The sequence below is a fragment of the Cannabis sativa genome, chromosome 1 (genome assembly GCF_029168945.1).
Source record: "Cannabis sativa cultivar Pink pepper isolate KNU-18-1 chromosome 1, ASM2916894v1, whole genome shotgun sequence".
NCBI lineage: Eukaryota > Viridiplantae > Streptophyta > Magnoliopsida > Rosales > Cannabaceae > Cannabis > Cannabis sativa.
This window is the reverse complement of record NC_083601.1, coordinates 18,849,992-18,875,231: the sequence shown is the minus strand read 5'-3', so window position 1 is coordinate 18,875,231 and position 25,240 is coordinate 18,849,992. Positions and strand designations below refer to the sequence as shown.

The following is a 25,240-nucleotide window of genomic DNA, read 5'->3' as shown; positions in this document are numbered from 1 at the left end:
ATTTTTACTATTATTTTTTCTATTGTAATAGCATGTAATTCATATTTGCACAAGTCTTAAGTCTTGTATATGTAAATTTTCTACATAATTGTAATAAAAGTGTAAAGTATTTTTTTAACAACAATGTGTAAAGTATTAAGAACGAACAAAACCCCTAAAGCTACACAAATCATATTTAATTCTTTATCAAACTTGAAACAAAATCATAAATTATTAATATGGTGATCAATCAACCACAAAAATACTGTCTACTTAGTTTGATAAAAAAAATATACAAAAATTTATTATTTTATTTGTCTATTTTATAGGTTTCATACTTAATAAACTATAAACTTTTATGTTACTATTTAATTTATACTGTAACTTCTTCATTTTCTTTAACAAATATTACAATTGTGCTTTGATTCTTATAAAATATTTATAGATGAGTTGAGAAGTTCTTCCATTCAAGAAAACTCATGGAATAGTCTAAGACATGTTGTATCATCATAGATCATCAGTATTAGTAAAATTGTTTTTTTTTTAAAAAAAAAAAAAACCACTGAAAAATTAGACAATAATTATACATGTTAAAACTTGTTAAAGCTTTCTAAAGCTAACAATCAAATAAAGAATCAAAATACAAAGTGTAAGACTATTTTTAATGAAAAATGTAAAAGTTGAGCTATCTTTGACACAAAAAATAATTTTGTGACATTTTTACATCAATTTTTATTATTGTAATTCATTGTATAATTATAAATTTTAATACAAAATTTAACATATTATTCAATACTCACTTAATACTTTATAAAAAATATACAATAATAATAATGTAAAGGTAAATATAAAATTTAATAATAACAATACAAGTTATTTAACAAAAAATAACATATTAACTAAAATTTACAATAAAATATTAAAATTTGGGTAAATATAAAAACATTGTCATGCTATATTATATTATTACAATTTAAATTTGGATATATATTTACATTACAATTTGACACACTATTAAAAGTCTAGGTATAATTTATATTTTGAGAGTAATTTTCCCTATAAAAGAATAAAATGCAACGTTTTATATGAGTAGAGTACTTGAATCATGTATGATTTTAAATTACAATATAATAAATAGTAACAACCGAGTATTTACAGCCTTAATTATGGTAATTGGATAAATATAATTATATAAGAAAAAAAAAAACAAAAAACAAAAAAACAAGTATTTACCATCCTAAGAAATAAAACCTTGTTTCTTATTTTGCTAACCAAACTCACAGGACAACAGATGTCAGATACAATATCAATTACCTCATCTTTAATTAAAAAAGAACAAAAACAAACAACCTTGAAATTCTTGTTTCATACAAAGCCATCATAATTCATAAATTCCCAAGTCCGGCCAACAAAAAGGAGAGGAAAAAAACAGAAGCAAAGCAAAACAAAACAAACAAGATCAGAAACTGCCACAAGTGAAGGCTCATTTGGTTAGCCAACCTGGGCAGTAAAGACCTTACTTAAAACTCAAGAGATTTTAACTTACAAACAACAAAACTTCCAGGCACCTAATTACTGCTGCTTCTACATCAAAATTTTCCCATAAAACACTGTACAATTAGAAGGTATTCACGGTTTGGCAGAACCTGACTGAAAAATAAGCAGGGATCCCCATTCACTTCACCAAAATCCCTGGTCCTTCTGTTAGTAAAGAAAACATGGCTCTGTTCAGGTGAATAGTGGAATTACATGACATCCTCTGAAGATGAAAGCACTATCTTTCGAGTGGCTTCGGTCAAGTATTCCTCTTGGTAATCAACTGTAGAATCACCTATTAAAGGAATGTAATCCATCAAGAGTGCTACGATATATGACAACTTTTTTTAAGGAAAATGCAATAAATGGGGGGCTCATATTGAATTAAGATTAATTACTGTGAGCTGAGTCAGTCGAAGATCGATTTGGTTCTGTACTTCTTTTTGTGCCTGTAATAAATTTTAACTTGTTAGATAAAATATTTGTTTGAGATCATAACGAATATGAAACACACAATTCGGAACAAATTATCACTTCAAGAAATCCTGGCCAAAGAAAATAAATATCATTATATTTCCCTTTCATGCATTTACTTTTTAAGTGAAAAGCAAGCTATAAAATTGTGGCCATCCTCTTCTGCAGAGCAAAGAGGATGATGTTTAAAATTTGTATAAGTAGGAAATTTTCTATGAAGGGAGCTACATTTCGCGGCCATTTAGGGGGTTATAATGCACAAGAGCCAAGCAATAGAAAGTAAAAGCCATACTGGGATGAGGATAAAAATCTCGTACCAGGAGAATGATGTAACCCTTTGACGGCCTCAAAATTCTTGTATGTATATCCAACAAAACTAAGATCTTTCGGAGTCATCAACATCTGCATAATTGAGTTACAGAATAAATGGATGAAGCATGATTATATAAGTCTGCGAAAAACAATTTCATAAGAAATAAATAAATAAAAAAGCGTAATGTTTTGAACAATTGGATTTGTGTTGTTTCTTCAATAATGCCATGAGAGCAAGGTGTTTATTACTATTGTTTTTGTTGTTATTTGGTGTTTATGTGCAGCGCTGGTATATTTCACTGGCTAACAATAGACAATCCAAAGCATAAAACTATAAGAAGTGGTATTAGTTATACCAATTAGGTCTATAGTATCCTTTCATGAAGATAAATACATACCTTCCTCATGGCTCCGGATCCACTTCTTGCTGGTTTTGGTGGATCCACCTGTATCATAATCAGAAATTGCAAGATGAATATTAGTATAAAGCAAATTAACTATGGACCTTTCTGTGTAAGGAAAAAGAAAAGGAGGATCCATTTGAAATCGAGGACAAACAAAACCAATATGATTAAATAATATGTACACAACAACACCTTACCTCGTCAAATTTCATAAAATTTTGAGTATCAAGTTCCCCATTGACCTCTGGTTTAAATGCAGCCTCCATCTCATAAAGTTGATCCCATACGATATCTTTGAACCAAGGATGAGCCTGGTCAAAATTAAGATTAATTAGTATATACAGGAAACAATAGAAAACTAATTGCAAGTTGCAGTTAATTGGAAAGAACCTACTTTAATTTGGTCAGTTCCTCCTGTACCAAGTCTATGCTCAACATCACAGAGCAACCTACTGATCAGATCCTTTGCTTCAGGTGACAACCTTGCCTCCTCCGGAAATTTCAAGTGATTTTTCCAATGCACGATCTGAAATATAGTAGACAGCTAAGTTAAATGATAACAAACAAATGACAATGTTAATAAATTTGAATTGAAAATCGTTACAGAAATCATGCAGAATTTTAATCTCAATAGTTGCTCTGCCAGAAGCAAGGGATCTCAAGAAAATGACAAAATAATTATAAGAATAAGAAAAGACAGAAAAGAAGATGAAAAAAGGTTACGGGAATAATACCCTCATTTAGCCATACAACTCACACCTTCAGTAATGAGTAACATGTAATGCAATGTGTCAAACTACTGTCATAAGTAATACAATTTCCACAAGTTTAGGCACACATATGATATTAACTTGAGCTTCGATCAGGTGACATGTCAAATAGTGAGGAAGTAAACCTTTCTACAAATAGTTTACGTATGATGAGCTTCAATAGTTTACGTATGTGACATGTCAAATAGTGAGGAAGTAAACCTTTCTACATGCTGTAATTGGATCATCGGAGTAGAAGGGTGGATATCCAACAAGCATCTCATACATTATTGCACCAAGAGACCACCTGAAAGGAAGGAAGAAATTAGAATACAGGGAAAAGCATATTTTTCTTGTATCTATGGAAAACATCAAATGCAATGCCAGTGGTCTTGATGGTTCGCATCAAACTCAGAGTCCCCTTCAAAGAGCTTTTATTGGGATAAGATAGTTTGTCCTGCAATTTATTAGCTCAGCTCAACCCAATAATACAGTATTGCTTATTAAAATTAATTTTCCAATTAAAAAAAATTATGAGTTGTGATGAAAGAATGTAAAAGTAGAACAACGGAACTAATGATGGACTTCTACAGAATATATAACAGAACTAATGATGGACTTCACAGAAAATATCTAATGGTTCACACAAACTGACCAATCACACTCAATGCCGTAGCCTTTCTTCAACAACACTTCTGGAGCAATGTAATCCGGAGTGCCTACTGTTGAAAATGCCTATCATCCAAACAGTAAAAAATACATGAACATATGACTAAAACAAGTCTAAAAGAACTACACAGATTGAACATAATAGCTCTACAAAACTTCTGCATCATCGATTATTATGGAAACCCATTTACTATGCATTATTGTTTCTTGAGAATGGTACAGTACTTCTCCTTATCACCATGTTTCCTTTAAGCCATTTCAGAATCAACCTACTTTGGACTATTGGGCCTACCTACAACTGCAACATGGCTAAGTGTTTATGACTTATTCATTCACTTAAGATTCAACAGTATTAGTTGAAACAATATAATCAAACTACACCCCCACAGCCTAGTGAATCACGGTTGATGTATAATTTTGTCACATTTTTATTACATGTATTCCAAAGGGTCAACGTTTTCAGTTAAAAAGGATTTAGGTTGCTGGTGTACATATTTACCTATTTCATTATTGTGATATTATGCTCTGGAAATTTTGCAATAATTGAAGAAATAGTTCCTAACAGGACAACATGATTGGAGCCACTTTAGTAAGACTAATTTCAAGGCAACCCTTAACCTACCAATTTTCTCCTATTCATCTGCCAATGTTTAAGTTGTTCCAGGGGACTTTTCCAGCGTCTCCCACTTTTCATATCTGTAGAGTATCCTTCCAGGTCCGTTGTATCATTCAAGTTATCATCATCAAAGACTTCATTTTCTTGAATGGGCGATAAATTTGAGCAGTCAAGAGGCTTGCAAAGACCAAAATCAGAGAGCTTCATGTGACCATTTTTGTCTAAAAGAAGGTTGTCAGGTTTTATATCTCTGAGAATAAAAGGAAGAGAAGGGTTGCATAAGCAAAAAATAATTGTCAATAACTGATCACTCTCTTCATTGCTTGAAATGGCAAAGAGTAGAGGAACCAACCTGTGAATGTAGTTATGTTTATGAATGGATTCAATGGCAAGAACACTTTGAGCAATGTAAAATCTAGCTACAGTCTCCGTCAAAGTTTCTTCTCTTATTAGTAAAGTCATTATGTCACCCCCAGGCAGATATTCCATTATGAGATATAAGTATTCAGCATCTTGAAAAGAATAGTATAGTTTGACAATACAGTGGCTTCCAACCTCAGCAAGCAAATTCCTTTCAGCTCTAACATGCTCAACCTGGTATCAAAAAAAAAAAAAAAATATACCCCGCACAATATGTTAAATATATTTTAAGAAAGTGTGAATCGAAGTAATATCAGCTTTAAGGTGTATCCCTCCTATTCCAGTCATGGAACATATGAACTAAATCAAAAATGAACTTTTGTTCAAAAATGAAATCTTATTGGAACTGTCCATATCCAGTTCATCCTTCGGAACCATAACACATCTCAAATCTAATGAAATAGGATGAATTGAGACGGTATTCTGTAAATTATCACCTCCTTCAATCAACAGTGCCATAATAATCATGAAGTACCCCCATAAGATCATCTACCGCATTGACATGAATAGAATTATTTTGCCCATAAAACGGAGGACAAAAAGCTTTTTGTACTTTGACACAATCAGTGTAAATATCACTTTGTAAACAGTACAGCATGGCATCAACATGGAACAGACATTATTAGAAAATTTTCAGAATCTTTACAGGTAAATAAATTGCAAGATAATACAAAAAAGCTATTTGTTGATGTAGCAAAGAACATGTAACATTAATTTGACAAAGTTGGTTTAATGATGCAAAAACATATGAACATGTAAATCAAATCATAAATTTGAGTTTTTAATAAACGATGTAAAGCAGCTAGGTATAAGATCTTAGTCTTACCTGTCCCCTGCTAAGCATTTCAGATTTTTTCAACTTTTTCATAGCATAGATGTTTCCAGATTTCTTCTCCCTGCACAATCTGACCTGTAAAATATCAAGATAAAAATGTTTCATAAGAGAAAAGAAAGGTTAACACATTCTTTGCAACAGTAGTCACAACCAAGGCAATAAGGCATATGAAACAGATAACCAGCATATTTGTTCTATATTAAAGATGTCCCATTTGTCTTTAAGCATTTCGTATTATTAATACTAATTATCATTTCCTTTCTGATGCAAGTCTTACAGTTTACTAGAGCTCTTTTGCATCCACCAATTCAACCAATTATATCAATATTGATTGAAAATGGGGATTTTGTGCATTTAATGTACAGATACATGCATATTTCTAACCTCTCCAAAGGCCCCTCTCCCAATAATGGTTAGAAGATCAAAATCATCAACACAAATCTTGTGTCTTTTAAGTCGTATAAAGTCAGTTTCTTTGCGCTCCAAGTCCTTCATCATATTCATTTGTTCCTCTTCTGATACATGTTCTGAAGCTAACTTCTTTTCTAGTACTGAGCGCCTGGAAAATAACAAAGAACATCTCATGGTGAAACATATCAAGATCCAATACAAATTGTTAAACTATTTTCAAGATAAAGACATTGATAAACTAACAAATAATGATAGTTGTATTATATACAAGACAATGTAAGTAGTATCCTTTAATATTCTCAATTGGTTCACAATTGCAGTTCTTATGTGACTGTTGAGGCTTTGTATGTGTGTAACGAACCATAGAACTATCCGGAGTCATTTTTTAAAGAACCGTAAGTGTTTAGGCCTAAGTGTTTGCCATCATAAGTTTTTCAGTTTTTTCCCCATTATCACATTTAAGGGGATATTAATCCTTAATTCATCAAATAATAATATGACCACAAGTTCGATTTTGTTCAAGAACAGATCCATTTACTCAAAATCCAAAACCCAAATGCAATAACAAATTCCCATTATCAATGGTTATGGTTTAAAGAGAAAGATAAATGTGAAAATATTGATCTCAAACCCATAAACATAATCACATTCTCATCAAAGACGAAACCATTTCTGTAATTACACCGAGCAAGTTCTCAAACTCCCAACTTCTTATCCCAAGAACATGCAAACAATTTCGAGTTACATACACAACATATACATATAATATAAAAGACGTACTATTCTATTGTGGCTCAAATGATAAATATTATGTTGGTAAAGAAAATGGAAGAGAAAACAAGTGATTGATGATTTACCTTTCTTTACGATCCTGAATGTGTTTCATCTGAGACCTGTAGTGATTCTCGATAAACTTCTTAGCTGCAGCAACCCTCTCCATGGTCAAGCTCGAACCCACCACCGCACCTTCTTCCTCCTCTCCGGCCATGGGAGCCACCTGGTCCTCTTCTTCCAACTGCTCCTCCTCCTCCTCCTCTGGATTATTCTCCATTTCTCTCTCTCTCTCTCTCTCTCTCTCTCTCTCTCTCTCTCTCTCTAAACCTGGTCGTTTTGTTTTGTGAAATTTTGATGAATAAATTTATGAATGACAACGAAGCAGTGGAACAATACCGCAGAAACGCATCGTTCTCTCTTTCTATTCTATTCTACAACAATTTCTGTTTTTTTCTTTTATATTTTTTCTTTTTTGGTTCCGATTCCAATTTCGGCTGGCTGACACGTGGAGACTTTTCATTGGTTTAGTTTCAGGAGATTCCAACATAGGACTTGTTTTTCAGGTTGAGAAGATACAGCTCAATTTGGCGCTAAACTCAACTCTTCCCGGTAATTATCGACCGGTCTTGAATTATTCTATTATTTTATTTATGGGATATTTTTATTGATGAAAAAAATGCTTATATTACTCATTTTTAGTTAAATCAAATTCAATTTGTACTTGAAAATAAAAAATCCAACAAAATACATGGATGAATTCTTCAAAGTTTGCAGTGAAAGCCAAATATTTGCATTTTGTGATTCATTGGTGTTTGGCAATTAGATTGCTTGTAATTGATAGGTTTGGATCTGCTTCTTTTGATTTATCATGTGTGATGTCACACTTTTAACTCATTATGTTCTCTTTCTATGTATAGTAAAAAAATGTAAGGCATGTACATTTTAAGTGTATCTCTAGCATTATAATCATTATAATAGTATATAATTAATCCTAAACTATAAAGTAAAAGTGATGTAGTGACAAAAAAAAGGTGATGTAATTCCTTGAAATTGAGTGCAATTTAATGTTGATCTAGCATTATTTTATTGTCATTTATTCCAATAGGAAGTAATGATTTGGCTCATTTGATAGCCGAAGAAAAGGTGTTAAGATTAGGCGGTGAGTTTGTTTTTTTGATGGAACAAGTAGTGACTTTGTTTAAATTGGTACTTTACTATTTTGTCTTGTAAAGTGACTTTTGTACAAACTTGCTTAAACATGTGAAGTCTCTAAAAATAAAAGTTAACTACAAATGAATGTAAAAATGATAATGATAAATAATGAGTACAACAATAAATATGGTGAATAGGTAAATAACACACTAATTCCGCCTGAAGATTAGGAATAATTTACATCTACATTGACACCATTATTGAATGATAACTTATACCCAAATCAAGAAGGATTAAATCTAAGCACGAGTTCATCTTGCACCGCTGAAGGGGGCCTTCTCCTTCTAATTTTCGTCCTCGTGGTTAAACTCTACTTGCCCACTGTCTAGGTTTGATTGGGGTCTGATTGAGAGGGTTTGCTGTTGTTCAAGTGAGAAGATTGATTAGTGATGTTTGGCTAGTCTGGTCGTGGTTCCTCTTTATCTTTAATGGGTGGTTTGTGCAATCTGTTTTGGTAGCTTCTTCCTCGCTTTCAACGAGATTCAATCTGTGTCATTTAGTGGTTCAGTGGTCGTTGGTCTCTCCCACTCAATTCAACGGTTCCTTTGGATCTCCAAATCCCATTTATCGAATCTGGTGGAATGGTTTGGGGTCGTTTTGCGCAACTAGGAGCTATCAAGAATGGGTGTTGGGGTAGTCGTGCGGTCGGGGTCCTTGTACTGCCAAGGAAGAGGGATTTTGTGGTTGGTTAGAGTTAGTGGGGGTTTTGTCAATCGTGTTTTTAATTATGTTCTACCTTAACTTATTGTTTATGTTTTATTTTTGTGTTTGGCCTTTTGTTTTTAGAATAGCCTGATTGATCTCCAATCACTTTTTGCTTTGGATGCACATGTGGATTCGAGGTTGGTCTCATGACTTGTTGACACGATATTTTCTAACTCATCGATACTTAATATCGAGAATTTTGAATATGGATTGACATGTTTTTCTTTTTTATTCTAGTTTGAATAAATGGGGTGTCTCTATTTAATTTTTATTGAAAGATCCTTGATTGATTGTCATTGATAGATGTGATTTATTTCATGTTCATTCATGATGGAAGGACATGTTTTGTCAAACTATGAACTTCTAAAGAAAGCGAGCAACATGGAACAAAACTGTCCTTAGAAATTTAGACAATAAAGTTATAACGTCATCTAGTAGCACACCAAAAGAGCTAGAGCTTCTGCTTGTAAAACTAAAAAACTACACTCCAATCAATACCCTAATTGAACGTGGGTCTTGCAATAAATTTAATTATAAATCTAAGCTCCTTCTTCTGAACATTTATTTAAAAGTAATAAATAAACAATGGTGATGAACGGGATAAAATTTTAGGTTATTTTAATTTTACAACTCTTGAAAAAATTAGAAATTAAATTACAAATTTGAGCATCAATGTAAAACTTTTATCCCTACCATTGACAGAGTTTCAAGGTGGCGATCTGAGAACCATGGACCTATAATTCTAAGCTCCAATAATTAGATTATTTATTGAATCCCATCAACCAAATAATCATGTTTATTAATTCTATGATTACTCCACTATAAATATAGAATTGAACTCTTAGTAATTGTAGAATTATATTTACTGAGTTTTACTGCAGTGTCCATTAATATAATCAATTCTATTGATTAGTCTTCCTTGTGTCTTTTTGTAATTAGTTTTGGTCAAATTATCATTTTACCTTTCTAATTACTTCTTTATCATTTAGTACTGTTAATTCACTAGTCAAAGTATAATTTAGATCCAATATAAACTTGTGCACAACTTTTTCAGTTTTAGAATTAACACTTGAAAGGAACTAGCATTCGATCCGTTAGAAAAGTCAGGATTCCATAATTGTAGATTATGTTTCCAGCCATCAGTATTATTAAATTCCCTAAACAGAAGTTGTAAGAATTATCTTCTCTAAAAAACTTTAACGAGTGAATCAATTAAACTAATAACATGAACAGGAGCTCATGATTACTCATGATTCAGGCCAATCTAATATTGCTCATCTTTAATGTATGAATTAGGTCTTTATTGTAAATAATATGTTTCATAAAGACAGCTTAATAACATATCGGTCCATGTCATATATAATCTCTATTATATACATCACCTTCACTTAGATATCGTACTACATCAACAATTTGAATTGAGATTGCTTGTACCGAATAATAGAAATCAACAAATCGCACCAACAACCGTTGATTAAAGATTCTATAACTTTAATATGTTGCTAACTATTATATTTGTGGCAAGTGATCTTAATTCTTTATATAATACAAGTCACAACCTCATATATGAATAAGAAATTTTTTGATACTTATATATAAATGATTTAATATTAAATTAATAATTCAATATTCAAGCATATATGAAAATGTTCAACTCTTATTTATAAATAGAAATATCTTTTCAGCTTTTCAAGGCCTAAACCCTGATAAATGTCCATGTTTTACTTACAATTGAACATTTGAATAAGAATAAATAACTGTTTTATATCTAAAATATATAGAAGTGGTTTTTGACCTGGTCAGTTTATGTTGTATATGAGCAGATGCATGGTGAAGTGTATATTATAAGCAGATGCATAGTGAAGTGTGTAATACGAGCAAATGCATAACTAAGTGTGTAATACGAGTAAATGCATAATTGATTGTGTAATACAAGCAGATGCATAGTAGAGTAGGGTTGTACATAAGTTTTTATAAACTGCCTAAATTGAATAATTTGCCCAAACTAAACCGACATAACCTGACAATTAATCCAAACTAAATAACCCGACGAAAATATAAACCGCCCAATATTTATATTAGGTGGGTTGAAAATAATACCAACCTGTCCAATCAACTTGAACTAACCCGATCAACCCGATTAAGAGGATTTATATATATGTATATATATTTTGTTATATATGTTTATATTATCATATAATTTACATACATATTTTAAAAATATAAAGTTCAAATTACTATGTTTTTTTATAGTAGTTGATTTGGACTTTAAATTCAATTTATATATATTTATCTTATTGTCACAATTAACTAAAATATAATAATTGAATGTAAAAAAAATAAAACATTAATTGTCGATTTGGTCGGGTTACCAATTTCATTGAGTGGGTTACTAATTTTTTTTTCTTAATTAGACGGGTTGCACTTAATTTTTGTAACCTGATTTTTATATTGGGTTGAATAAAATATAGCATAAACCGACCAAAACGACCGACGTACACCCCTATAGCAGAGTGTGTAATATGAGCAGATGCATAGATTAGTGTGTATTACAAGTAGATACAATATCCTTGTATTACGACCAGCTACAAGATTTTTGTATTATGACAAAGTACAATATCCTTATATTACGACTAGCTACAAGATCCTTGTATTACGACTAGGTACAAGATCCTTATATTACGACTAGCTACAAAATTTTTGTATTACGATCACGAACAAGATCCTTGTATTACAGCTAGGTACAAGATCCTTGTATTACGACCAGGTACAAGATCATTGTATTACGACCAACTACAAGATTCTTGTATTACGATAAACTACAAGATTCATGTATTACGACCAACTACAAGATTCTTGTTGCGAGATATTGAATGTTTGTCAAAATAACATTCTAACAACACTAAAATATCTCAGTTTATAAATCTTGCGATCCTTATTTAGATGAGGTTGTATTACAGGTTGAGTCATGAGTTTATTTAACTTGTCTGACGATATACAATTGAACTTGTTTATTAAATAGTCAAAAATAGGTATAAAAATATGTGTTTGTGTAAAACTATTGGGTAAAGTATTAGCTATTATTTGAAACAGCTATATGTTCCTTACGATCATTAAAAATAGTCGCCTATTCTTGCATGCTTAGACTGTTAATTTATAACAATTGATAATATTTATCAGCGACCGTTTGTAACTGACACCTATTTCATATTGTTTTATCTCGGTAGCATAGGCATCGGTTTTATAAATTGATGATAATACTATATTCGATCGTTTTAAATAGATGCCAAAACTATTTTGTTTCTTAGTAGTATAATTTGGCATATTAACCAATAACATGATATTTGTGTGTAATTCAAAATAAAATAAAAAATTAAAAAGTAGAAATATATTTTAATATTAAAAAGATATTAATAGTTTTCTTTACTACTTCTATTTATATAAATGAGTTATAATACATGTACTAGATAAAACAAAGGTATACTTTTTATTTGATAGTAGGTATGTTGGTATACTATTACTTTTATTTAATAAGGGTAGTTAATTAAGATCGTTTATAAAAATTTTAAAACATCTTAATGGTTTTTTTTAAAGTAAATATAAAACTTTATTAATTTATTAAGGGATATTGGCGGCTAAATCACCTGAACTTTACGGTTTGTAACACTTACCACAAAAACCAAATTTTTGGCGGCTAAACTACCTAAACCCTGGTTCCGTTTTGCTCTGCACACCTCCGTCCAAAAATTACAGTTAAGTGCCACGGTGGACTGTCCACGTGGCAAATTTTTAGTGGTCCACGTAATTTTATTTTTTAAAAAATAATTATAAATATTTAAAAAAATTAAAAAAAAAAACAATTTATAAAAATTAAAAAAAAAATCTTTTTTTTTTCTCTTTTTCTTTTTCTTTCTTTTTCTCTTTCTCTTTCTTCTAGAATCTCCACAGAGAACCCCTTCTTCTTCTTCTTCTCTCACCAAGACCCTCCATAACCCACAAACCCAGAAACCTATGATCAATGCATAGTTTATCAGCGCGAGGCAATTAGGGTTTTTCAGTATATAAAACCTAACATCGGCGCCTACTTCTTCTAACTGCTTTCACACTCTCTTTCGAAGATCCGCCGATAAATCCCCAAGTAAAAACCCTAGAGGTTCTATCTCTTCTTCAAAGTTCTTAACTAGTGGTTTTGATGGGATTGTTATGGATGATCTAATGTTTTATTCTGTGTTGCAGGGCAGGAAGCAATGGCCACCGTACTCGGGCAATTGATGCAGGAGATCGTTAAGAGCAACAACTCATTTCTCGTGAAGCAATTCGGGAGAGGTAACGCAAGTGTGCGGTTCGACGAGGAGAGCAACAACTTGTGCAATCCCAACTCGTACAACTTCAGCCTTTTTATTTGATTATGTTGCTCATTGTTTGGTTCACGAGATTTATTTTTGTTGAACTCTTCTTCTTCGTTTGCGTTTGTTTTATGATTTAATATCTTTTGTTTGTCAATTCGTAGAGTACTGGAAACTCTTAATTATGTTTGATGAGATCTTAAACCTGTTTGTCATATAATGTTCAAATAATGAATGTGGTTAATGATAAGAAAGTTTATTTGATGAAATGTAAATTCTTTTATTTTTTGCTTTTATTGTTTTGAGTTCAAAGCTGGAACATTTGGTTATTCGAAATATTTTTAGATGAGCCCAGAAGGTGGAGGGTCTGGGTAGGGAATGGAGTGGTGGCGATGGAAGGTTTCTGGGTTTGTGGGTTATGGAGGGTCTAGGTGAGAGAAGAAGAAGAAGAAGGGGTTCTCTGTCGAGATTCCAGAAGAAAGAGAAAGAGAAAAAGAAAGAAAAAGAAAAAGAAAAAGAGAAAAAGAAAAAAAAGATTTTTTTTTGAATTTTTATAAATTGTTTTTTTTTTAATTTTTTTAAATATTTATAATTATTTTTTAAAATTAAAATTACGTGGACCACTAAAAATTTGCCACGTGTACAAGTGCGTACACGTGGACAGTCCACTGTGGCACTTAACTGTGATTTTCGGACGGAGGTGTGCAGAGCAAAACGGAACCAGGGTTTAGGTAGTTTAGCCGCCAAAAATTCAGTTTTTGTGGTTAAGTGTTACAAACCGTAAAGTTCAGGTAGTTTAGCCGCCAATATCCCATTTATTAAATCAGTCAAAAGACAAGATTGTACCTCAATAAGAACATCATTCCCGTTGAACACTTAATCTCGAAAAGAACAAGATGCTCTGACAATACTATGAGCAACTATGTTAGCAGATCGTTTAATAAAAAATAAGGAAACATTATTTAAAGATGCAAGAAGTTTACGACAATATTCTATAATAACCCTAAAAGAAGAAAGCATAGGTAATGAATTTCGAATAGCTTGAACTGCTACCAAGCAATCTGTCTCCAACTCCACTTTTCTCTATGGTTAAGTTTTAATCCAACTTAGCACTTCCTTTATACCAATTGCTTCAGCCAAATCCAGAGTGCCTATACTAGCAAAACTGCCCAACTTAGCCATTACTAATTCCATTTGAGAGTCTCGATCAACTATGTCATAACCAAACACGATCTCGGAAAATAGCGACATCAATAGTTATCTTGATTGCATTCTCCTACGGCTTAACCCAAAATTTAACTCCATCACCAGCTTAAAAAATTGAAAATGAAGCCTTTGTACCTCTATGTTGGACTGATTTCCATTGCACAAAATAACTCATAAATGAGATAAGAACACCATCCACCGTAGCATACTTTTGGTTCTAAACCAACTCGTTTCGAGCCTTCCATAATCCCCAGTACAACATAACAACCTCCTCACACTTGTCTCTATTGCACCTTTCTAAAATTTAATCAAACCAACTGCAAAAATCAACGATAACAATCAGCCTAATCCCAGCCAAAAGCCTCTGCCAACATTGAGCAGCGAATGAACAAGAAATAAGCGCATGAAAAATAGTTTCCTCACCTCTTTGACAAACCAAACACATGATTTAAACTAGGACCCTCTTACCACTTAATTGAGTCAAGGGCAAACAATTTGAAGCAGCCCGCCATACCATGTTGAGAGCTTTCGGTGGTACCTTTAAATTCCAAAGCTTGCAACATCTTAATCGTTTTCAATTCTAAAATTAATGTTAAAATATTCTATTAAAAAAACTAGACTAAAAAGATCTTCTAAATGTACCATAACAATACTTTTAAGAAGTATAATGTAGACTTACCCAACTCGTAAGTATACGTATCGTTTTAACAAGTAATACTCAGGTAAGTGAGATCGTTGCCACGAGGACTGTAGTTAAGTACCAATCAATTAAAATCTTGTTTTTATTTGGCAATTGAATAAATAAATTTCGAACTAAATAAACTAAGCAAAATTAAATAAAATAAATAAATAAAAGATTTAACAATGGATGTGAAAATTAAGGATATGATTTTAATTGCTTCGATTACCCAATTGCTAACACTAATTAACCATTCTTCTTCCTCTCCTATGTGATGACAAATTTTAAATTAACCCAAACTCTTTTCAAATCATAAAGGTCCTAAATTGCATGCCAACTACTGCGTCTTTGAGATAGAACAACATACAATTCGCATTAAGCAATAATCTAAAAGTCACATAAGCTATGTGTATACTCTCGTTTCACATCAAAATCTATGTCTATTCATTTAGAGTATTCTCAATACTCACTTTTTAAATTTTGTACTGAGATCATAGATCATGCATAAGGTGGCCAATCAAACACATGTAATAAGTACAAATATGAATAAATCGCAATAATAGAGAAAGAAAGAACAATCAAATAACATTAATGCATAGAATAATCTCAGTTAATATCCATCAAATTCTTAAATAGAGAGTTTAGCTCATAATCAATTCCATAATAATAATAATAAAAAAATAACTATAAATAAGCGTATAATGTAGACTTACCCAAAATGAAAATCAATGTTATTCATTTTTAGGTTAAAGTAAGTCTATAGTACACTCATTTAAATAAGTGTTTCGATAGATTCTTATTTATTTTAGTTTTTGAATTTTTTTTAGTTTAATTATTTTTAATGAACATGTTCGTTGACGTTATCTAAAATCATTTGTAAATTTTAAAAAATTTCAAATAGTTTATAGTATCATAAATAAATATTAAAAATTTTGTTGCAAATGACTTATTTTTCTTATGCACAGTAAACAAATCTATTAGAATTTTATTTTCAAACTTACAAACGGCCCTAAATAAACTCTTCAAAATGCTGAAATAAATAAGAATGTGCTGAAAAAACCAAATAATTCTCCAATAATATAAAATTGTAGGTTTGTTAAAGAATCCTTCTTGTGATGTTTGATGACATATATCTAAACTAAACATGTGGGGTCTGAACTCGTCAATTCGCGGCTATGAACACTCAACAAGGATCACACACACAAGACACTTGATACAAAGCAACAAATATAAAAGAATATTAATCAGTCTCCTCTCCTTTCCTCCATCAAAGCCGAGAAAGGGGTTGTTGTATTGTTTTAGCTTCAAAAAGTCAATATGACAGTTTTACCACGAGCGACATGTTTAAGAGCCCGAAACATTGAGAAACAGAACATAACGACAACAATGTTGTCAAGCACCAAACGCGTTGCCATCACAGTTTATTTTGTTTTTTTGAAGAAAAAAAATGGCTGCCTCAAAAGAGCATCTGACGTTGAAAATTGGGGTCGTTGAAATTCTCTAGCTCTTTTGTCAAAATCTTGTACTTTGGGGGGGGCCATTGTACTTCACTTAACACCCTCGAGTGGATAATTGTAGCAAAATCTTATAACTCGGAAATTTGTCAAAAAATAATTAGATTATATTTCAACTATTTAATACAATCCTGTAAGAAAAATAAATAAATAAAACGTATACAAACTCCGTTATTCTATGAAGATGACTAATGAAATCATAGCCAAAAAAAGAATTTAAGGCGAAGCTAATTTTACAACAAAGAACAATCTGAACTAAAATAAATCACTACTACAAAGAGCCAGTGCCAGCAAGGCTATGGTGTAACAAGTTATGAGCAATCTTATCTCTGTTCTGAGCTGCGTTAGCTGATCTTATACTATTCTCAGCTATCATTTCATCATCAAAAATCTCAAACTTGGTAGGTGTATCAATCACTTCATTTCTCATCTCACATATGTTATGTAAAACACAGCAAGCCCCAAGAACCACAGGCAAGTCCTGGAGTTTAACCTCTGTTCTCTTCTGCAAACAAGACCATCTTCCTTTAAGCCTAGCAAAGGCCTCTTTAGCCACGTTTTGAACCTCTCCCACTTTTTCATTGAAAGCATGTTGAGTCCAAGTCAGGTTCTGGCGTGTGTAAGGTACCAAAAGCCAATCCATAAGAGGGTGACCTGAGTTTCCCACTATCCAAACATCTTTCAAAAGACCACGATTGGCCCTTTGGTAAAGAGCAGATTTTTCCAATATTTGATCGTCAGGCATTGAACCAGGCCAACCAATGCACACGTCTGTGAAAACCCCTTTGGGATCAACAACACCTTGTACTGTAATGGAGTATGAAGTCTTCTGATTCCTTTCAGTGTGTCTTTTGTTGAAGTAAGCAGCTACACTGATCTTAGGAGCTATGATTGGAACATGGGTAGTGTACATTGATCCAGAAACGTTTTGAATACCAGACATGGATTCAAACTCGTCCTTTATCATCCTCAACTTCTCGTCACCTGGCCATTGAAGGAACTTGGGCATTAGAACCGTCTTAATTGCCGAGCAAACCTCAAGAACAAGCTTATGGCAAGTAGAAATCCCCAATCCAAACCGCTTCGATACGAGCCGAAGTGGCTCACCAGTGGCTAATCTCCATATGCAAACCGCCACCCTCTGGCGAACAGGAATCGCGTCACGAAGCATCGTGTTCTTCTTCATCACTGAAGAATCGAGCTCTTCGCAAATCATTTCGAAGGTGGCTTTACTCATCCGAAAATCCCGCCGAAACTCCTCATCGGGAAAATCAGGGTGATTGTGCTGGTCCCACCAATCCTTTGACCTGTCTTTCACCCACAACCGCCGGTGTTGCTGACCCGTCGATGCACCCGGCTGCACCGGATTATCAGCCGAGGATGTAGCAGCAGCAGCAGCCACCGCCGTAGCGGCGGCTGCAGTTGAAGCTGAGTTGCGGCGAACCCGCTTGGTCCTGGACTGTTCCATCTCACCCAATTGGGTATAATGTCGTTTCATACTGTTACCGTAGTCGTTCATGGTTTGAGTTTCGAGCTTGAAATTGGAATCAAAGCTAGCAATCTCTTGCTCAAAATCAACCTCTCTTTGCTTCTGTTCTTGCTTCTCTTCTTCGTCAAGCAAAATTAAAGAAGTGAGAATTTCCTTAAACCCACCACTACCAGCACCACCACCATTTCCATTATCAAAACCCTCCAACTCATCAAACCCATATTCCTCTTCTTTTCTTCGCCACTTTTTAGAGTCGTTGTTGACACCCCAGTCTTCCATTTCGGGGAACAAGGTGTATAAATGGGAGATATCGTCCTGGCTAAATAAAGAGACGGAGCTAATTTCCATGGAAAACAGATCAAACAGGGTATAAATAAAAAAATGGATTGAAAAGAAAGTGTGAACAAAGATTGAGTCTTTATCGAAAATAAGTAAACGGAGGAGAAGAAGAAGCCTTAGAGATGAAGAAGACTTGGGATGGTTAGGTATATATACTCTCATGGCGGATGAGTAAGCGTGTGGGCAAATGTGAACGCGGTGTGGGGGCCTTTTTACGGTGACTTAAGACTTTTCTTGAATGTGTTATACTACAGTGATACGTACTACTCTCTTCTCTCTTCTCTCTATCATCTATCTTTTACGCGCTTGGGTCTGAGGTGGGGACACTAACTACATTATTTTATTTATTTATTTATTTATTATTATTATTATTATGATAAAACGTTTTGGGAAGAAGGAAGTAGAGAAGACAGAAGTTTCGTCTTTTTTCCAAAGGGTCGACAGAACAAGGGAAGCGAAGTGAAGAGGAACATGACAAAAAATAAATAAAAAAAAAAAATTCTATTTAAATCCCACCAAATAATAAGTATATTTTAATATTTAAAAAAATTATTTTTAAAATTAATATATTTAAAAAATTAAAAATCACTCTTATTTTAAAAAAAAAATTCTACATTATTTATTTTGTATTATTTTTAATAATATACTGATTTAATACTTTAGATTTTTTGGAAAAATATATTTAGTACATTGTTTTTTTTAATAATACTTAATTTAAGTTTAAGTTAGTAAATATGTATGATTTTAAAATAATTAAATAATGTATTTAGGGTAGTAAATAATGTATGATTTCAATAATACTTAATTTACGTTTAGGGTAGTAAATATGTATTTTTATAAAATAGTAGTACCAAATAAGTAAATATTCTTTTTATTTTAATTTTATTTTTTTATAATTTTTAGAAAATCATGTATATTTTTTTAATAAAATTTTACATTGACTCAAAAAAAAAATTACATAATTTTATTTTATTTTTTTATAATTATGAAAATATAATTTATTTTTATTTTTTTCAAAGTAAATATATTTTTTATTGATAGGTATAATTTTTAAAAAATCATGTATAATTTTTTTTTTACATAATTTTTTTATAATAATTACAATATAATTTATCTTTATTTTTTTAAAGTAAATTTATTGTTGATTGATAGGTGTATTCTTAAGAATATAAATTAGATAAAAATTTAATATAATTAAAAATATATATTTGATGTAAAATAAATTTTTTTTTTTTTTGAAATAGTAAAATAAAAAATTTAAATGTAGTGTATTTATAAATTTTTGAAGTATAAATAAAATTTTTTAATAAATTTATATAATGGGATAATTTCTAAAATGCCCTTGGAGATTTGGTTATTTGCTATTATGTTACGCGGATAAGTTATCGTTACTGAATGATTCTTTCTTACTGTGTTTAGAAAGTGACACCTGTTCTATAATTGGTAATCTCATCATTCACCTGTAATTGTCACGTGTGAAACCACTACTCTTCAAAAAAAAAAAAAAAACATTGTTACGTAAGGGTTGTGTGTGGTGTGGTGTGTGAAAATAGAATTTGTTTAAGCATTGTTATTGAGTGTTGTAGTGTTTAGTCTTATATATGTCCTTTTGTAATTAATTATTAATATTTTTAAAAAATTATTATATTAAATTGTATGAGATTCAATATTTAATTAAACTAATAGTAATATTAACATATAAGAAGCTGTTAATGTTTTTTAAGTTTTAATATATCTCATTTTATTTGTTTATTAATTGAAATACAGTCTTTATTTTCTCTATTAAACATTGCAATTTTAAAATATTGGGTTATTACCTTGAGTTCTTTTTAACATAAAGGGCTCGTTTGGAACGCCGTATTAGGTCGTATTGTATTGTATTGTATTATATTGAATTGTATTTTATGTAATATTTTTATGTAAAACTATATGTGGTATTAACTTTTATGGACACTTAAATATATAAGGTTTTAGTATAAATTAAAGTTTAACATAGTATTATATAAAAATATGATATATAATCTAATTTAATATAATACAATACAATACAATACGACCTAATACGACGTTCCAAACGAGCCCAAAGACACTAATCTGATAGATTTTTTTTTTTTTTTTTGAAATGGACTAATGTGATAGATTTTGGTTTATAATATTCACACATTTAAAATTACACAAATAATATATCTTTAATCATAATTACACAATTAAAAATGATATAATAATACTTAAAAATATATAAATTTAGATAAAATTGAAAATATCATTATATCATTATGCCTAAAAGTTGTGTATGTATTATTTTAATGTAACACAATTTATACTTATTATTAAATCAATGTGATTGATTAAAAAAATTTATTGCATGTGTTCAAGTACAGTAGAACCTTTATTTAAGAATACTCTATTCAAGAATAACTTCTAATTTGTTATAAAAAAAATCAAGTCCTAATTTGGGCCAGTTATAAATAACAATAACCTATAAATTGTAATTAGTTATACATTTTCTAAGTCTCGTATTAACAAAGTATACCTCTATATAAGAATAATTACATCTTAATAAAATACATACATGTATTTTGTAAATTTATTTATGTAAAATTAATAATTTTATTTTAAATTATAATACATGTATGAAATTATATTTACTCTAAAATATTTCTATTATGATATAGTATTAATGATTATTTATTGTTATTATTGTTACATTGATATTTTTTTGGTTTTTTAATTTTTTTTCTAGTGTAACTCTATTTAGTTATAACCTCCCAATTAGAATATAATTTACTTGTTCTCAAGTATATTCTTAGATAGAGGTTCTACTGTATTAGAATTTAGAGTGATTATCATAGTGGGATATGATATTTATAACAGTTATTAAATTGAAATGTAAAATCTAATCAATAACACTATTATTAGGCACTGCAAATATTTTTTTAACATTTCTCCTTTCATTAACATCAAGACCTATCTCCGTTTGTTACTTCTACTCACCCTGCTCTTGCACATAGCAGAGTACGCCAATTAATGAGCCCAAATGGTCAATGTTGGGATGTTGAATTGGTGAGGGATTTATTTAACCAAAGAGATGCTTCTGTTATTATGAGTACTCCAATTAATGTTGGAAGGGGTGATAATTATTATTGGAAGCATGAGCACTCAGGTTTCTACACAGTGAAGAGTGCATATAAGGCTATTCAAATGGATAAAGGTAATTGGAGTAATGAAATGGAGGATTTAGTGTGGAAAAGGCTTTGGAAAATCAAAATTCCACCTAAAGTTCTGCATTTTATGTGGAAGGCTCTCACTCAATGTTTGCCTACTCGAACGCAGCTCCAAACGAAGCATGTGGATGTCCCTGCTGCTTGTGTTTTCTGTCACTCTAGTACTGAATCCATCAGCCACGTTCTTATTGATTGTCAATTCGCACGAAGCTGCTGGAATCGGACGGCCGTGTGCTCTGCAACTGCTGCTGTCGGATCAGATTTCTCTCTCTGGTTCGAGTCCCTGCTGCACAGAGGTCGGGTAGGAGTGGTTGAGGAAGGTTCTATGGTGGCTTGGTCCATTTGGAAAGCTAGAAATGAGCTACTTTGGAAGAACAAGACCCGTACAGCTGCTGAAGTTGTTTCCCATGCACGTTCAGTCCTTGATCAATGGTGTTATGCTCAGTCCAATCGGTTTGAACCCTTGATGGTGTCTAGAAATAATCATCACAAGGAGGAGCATTGGTCTAAACCCGAAGCTAATAAAATCAAGGTGAATGTTGACGGCGCAATTTTTCAAAGTACGGGATCGTATGGGGTTGGAATAGTAGCTCGAGATAGTAATGGCCAGTTGATTGAAGCATCTACTATTCTAAGGGTGGGGAATGTTCAATCGACAACTGTGGAAGCTTTTGGGATCAAGGAAGCTTTGAGCTGGATCAAGGGTAAACAATGGTCTAATGTAGTTGTTGAAACCGATTCCCTGGTGTCAGTTCAAGCTCTTTCTAGTTCAGTTTTTATGCCTTCTGTTTTTGGTTTGTTAATTTCCGATTGTAAACGTTTGTTAGATTGTTTGTGTGATGTGTCTGTTTCGTTTGTGTCGCGATCTGCTAACAAAACCGCTCATTGTCTTGCTCGCGGTTCTTGTTATTGGTCTGATTGCATCTTTAATGTCAGCAATATCCCTAATGCTGTACATTCTTCTATAATGGCCGATTTGGCTATTATAAGTTAATGAAGTTTCACCTTCTATTCAAAAAAAAAAACATCAAGACCTATCTAGAAGTAGAACCCAAAGGCTCTAGGTAACTTTATACTACTGTGACAAATATCCAAATTCAATGTTACAATTACCTTAGAGATTAAGTTAATCTATTACACATTGCTGAACAAGAGTATAGCGAACTCGAGATTTTATTCAAGTGAGACAATAAAATATTAAAATAATATAATATACAAATATAATTATAAAAGTAAATATTTATTCTGTACTGTGTATTTTATTAAAATACACACTTACTACTTTATATTTTGAATAATGATCAATTAGTATGTCATTTTGGTATCTCAGTGTATTTAAGACTTTAGTATTCTCAAATTATCTCTCATTCAATTTCAAATTTATAGTGGCGCAAAACGGAATTAATAAGTTAAAAATTTACTTGGTAAATTCTAAATCTACTTATTGAAAGCTCGGTTATATAGGTCCATGATCCCCTCACTAATTGAGATAATACTGCTTGCAGACTCAGTCAATTGATTTTAATTAATCAATTAAAATTCAAAAATTGGACTATGTCTTATTTAAGAATTTTCACTAAGCAAGAGCTTAATTGTGAAGAAAAGAGATTTTGGGGTCAATTTATTAATTAAGAGACTTTGTATGATCTAATTAATAAATTACATAAATGACAATTTTATTTAGTAATTAATTATAATTATTAAATAAATAGTTTTGGCATTTATATGATTAAATTAGAAAATATGGTATTATTGAAAAGAAGAATAAGTGGTTGAAATAAAGTGGCGAAAATCTAACTAGAAATTGGTCTTATAGTGTACGGCCATGATGTGGATTTTTGCCAAATATTTTATTCTTTTTTAATCCATATAATTCAGCCCTAATCCCTAGTTGAAACACTATAAAAGGAACATGCTACTCTCACTCATCCACTTGATGCCTTCAACCAAATCAAATCTAATTTTCTATGTCAGACAACTAGTTGATGAGAGAGTTCCTTCCTTAGTAATTTCATTCTCCTTTATTGTTCTTCACTATTCGAACCTTGAGTGAATGAGTGTCATGCCCACATATAGCAAGTCAAGTACTCAATCATAGTGAGTAAGATGGTGGTAACCAAACCCGAAGGAGAGAAAGAGATCCAGGTTCAGATCTTGATAATGCTCTGCTACAGAAAAGAATCAAGGGCTAGAGATCTAGAACCAAATGAGTCATTATATTCCGCTGCAACCAATGTAAGGTTTTCATAAACCCTTATGTGTTTATTTCATTATTTTAGAGAATTCACATTTAGGATGTTAATTCAACATACTTGTTAGTAAATCTAGATCCTAGTAAAATATTCCCAACATAGCCATGTTCAGAAGTATTGGCAGTAAAACTATATGAACTATATGATTTGTAACACTCAACTTCATAAATCGATTTTTTAGTGTTAAAACTCTCTAAACTACCATTATGTTTTAGTTTTTACACTTCTATCCAAAAAAATTTATTAAGTGCCAAGTAGACTGCCCAAGTGTACACAAGTGTAAATGTGACAAATTTTTAGTGGTCCACATAATTTTAATGATTATTTTAAACATTATAAAAAATAATTAAAAAATATGAAAAAACAATAATTAAATAAATATATTTTATTTTATTTCCTTTCTTTCTTTTTCTTTTCTTCTTCTTCAACCACTAGAGCCAAAACCCTAGACGATTTTCTTCTTCTTTAACCGTTGAGACATGGGTCTTCTGTTACTTCTTCTTCTTCTATCACACTCTCTATTTCCCTTTTCCTTTTCGCACAGTCAGTATTGCGTAGTCCTAGCAAGGCCACTTTCGACCACCTTTAATGCAAACAAACCTCAAAACTCGATTCTCGATCCTTCAAACCCCAAACCCAGGAATTTCTCTTCCTCTCTTGGTATCTCTCTCGTGCTCACTCTCCTCTCACGATAGCTATCTCTTTGGCAAAAAAGGAAAGCGAGCCACAAGGCCTATCTCCGGTCGTCGATTGTTGAAGTTTGTGGGCACCTCGATGACTTTCTTTCCATTTCTTAGATCTTGGTCTTAGGAAAACTCTTGTAAGATTTTCCTTCCATGTGTTTTGGTAATGGTGGAACCCTAATGAGTTTGAATTGGATTCTCAACTTTCAAAATGGGGGTTTTGAAGAGCAAATTTTACTTCTTTTTTAATTTTTAAAGAGTTTTTGGTTGCTAAACCCTCACTTTACTTGCATTTAACTCTCTAATTAGAAAACAGTAAAACCCTCCAAACTACTAAACCTGTAGTAAATTTAAGGTGTCATTAGGTAGACTGTCACCATAGACTGCTTATGTAGTGTATACTCTTGTACAC

The 25,240-nt window shown here is 31.7% G+C and overlaps 2 protein-coding genes across 2 annotated transcripts; both read right to left on the bottom strand.

The window, feature by feature from the left end:
- Positions 1 to 1,273: 1,273 nt before the first annotated feature.
- LOC133031631 (uncharacterized) lies at positions 1,274 to 7,627 on the bottom strand. The gene is made up of 13 exons (XM_061105125.1): positions 7,263 to 7,627; positions 6,379 to 6,553; positions 5,986 to 6,069; positions 5,092 to 5,333; positions 4,746 to 4,989; positions 4,110 to 4,189; positions 3,677 to 3,761; positions 3,100 to 3,231; positions 2,903 to 3,016; positions 2,700 to 2,747; positions 2,307 to 2,391; positions 1,914 to 1,964; positions 1,274 to 1,810 (listed from the first exon to the last, which is right to left on the bottom strand). Exons 1-13 carry the CDS (start codon positions 7,454 to 7,456, stop codon positions 1,725 to 1,727), a joined length of 1,620 nt encoding a protein of 539 aa, XP_060961108.1. The 5' UTR covers positions 7,457 to 7,627; the 3' UTR covers positions 1,274 to 1,724.
- Positions 7,628 to 16,926: 9,299 nt separating this feature from the next.
- LOC115705195 (protein ALP1-like) lies at positions 16,927 to 18,982 on the bottom strand. The gene has a single exon (XM_030632451.2). The coding sequence runs from the start codon at positions 18,829 to 18,831 to the stop codon at positions 17,113 to 17,115; it is 1,719 nt and encodes a 572-aa protein (XP_030488311.2). The 5' UTR covers positions 18,832 to 18,982; the 3' UTR covers positions 16,927 to 17,112.
- Between the last annotated feature and the right edge of the window lie 6,258 nt (positions 18,983 to 25,240).

Bases quoted from the DNA above. Each gene is read 5' to 3' on its own strand.
- LOC133031631 (XM_061105125.1), bottom strand. From the start codon at position 7,456: ATGGAGAATAATCCAGAGGAGGAGGAGGAGGAGCAGTTGGAAGAAGAG. The intron at 2,748-2,902 runs GTAAGGTGTTGT...ATTATGATACAG, and splicing joins ATTTTATGAAATTTGACGAG to GTGGATCCACCAAAACCAGC. The intron at 1,811-1,913 runs GTAATTAATCTT...TTCCTTTAATAG, and splicing joins TTCGACTGACTCAGCTCACA to GTGATTCTACAGTTGATTAC.
- LOC115705195 (XM_030632451.2), bottom strand. From the start codon at position 18,831: ATGAGAGTATATATACCTAACCATCCCAAGTCTTCTTCATCTCTAAGG.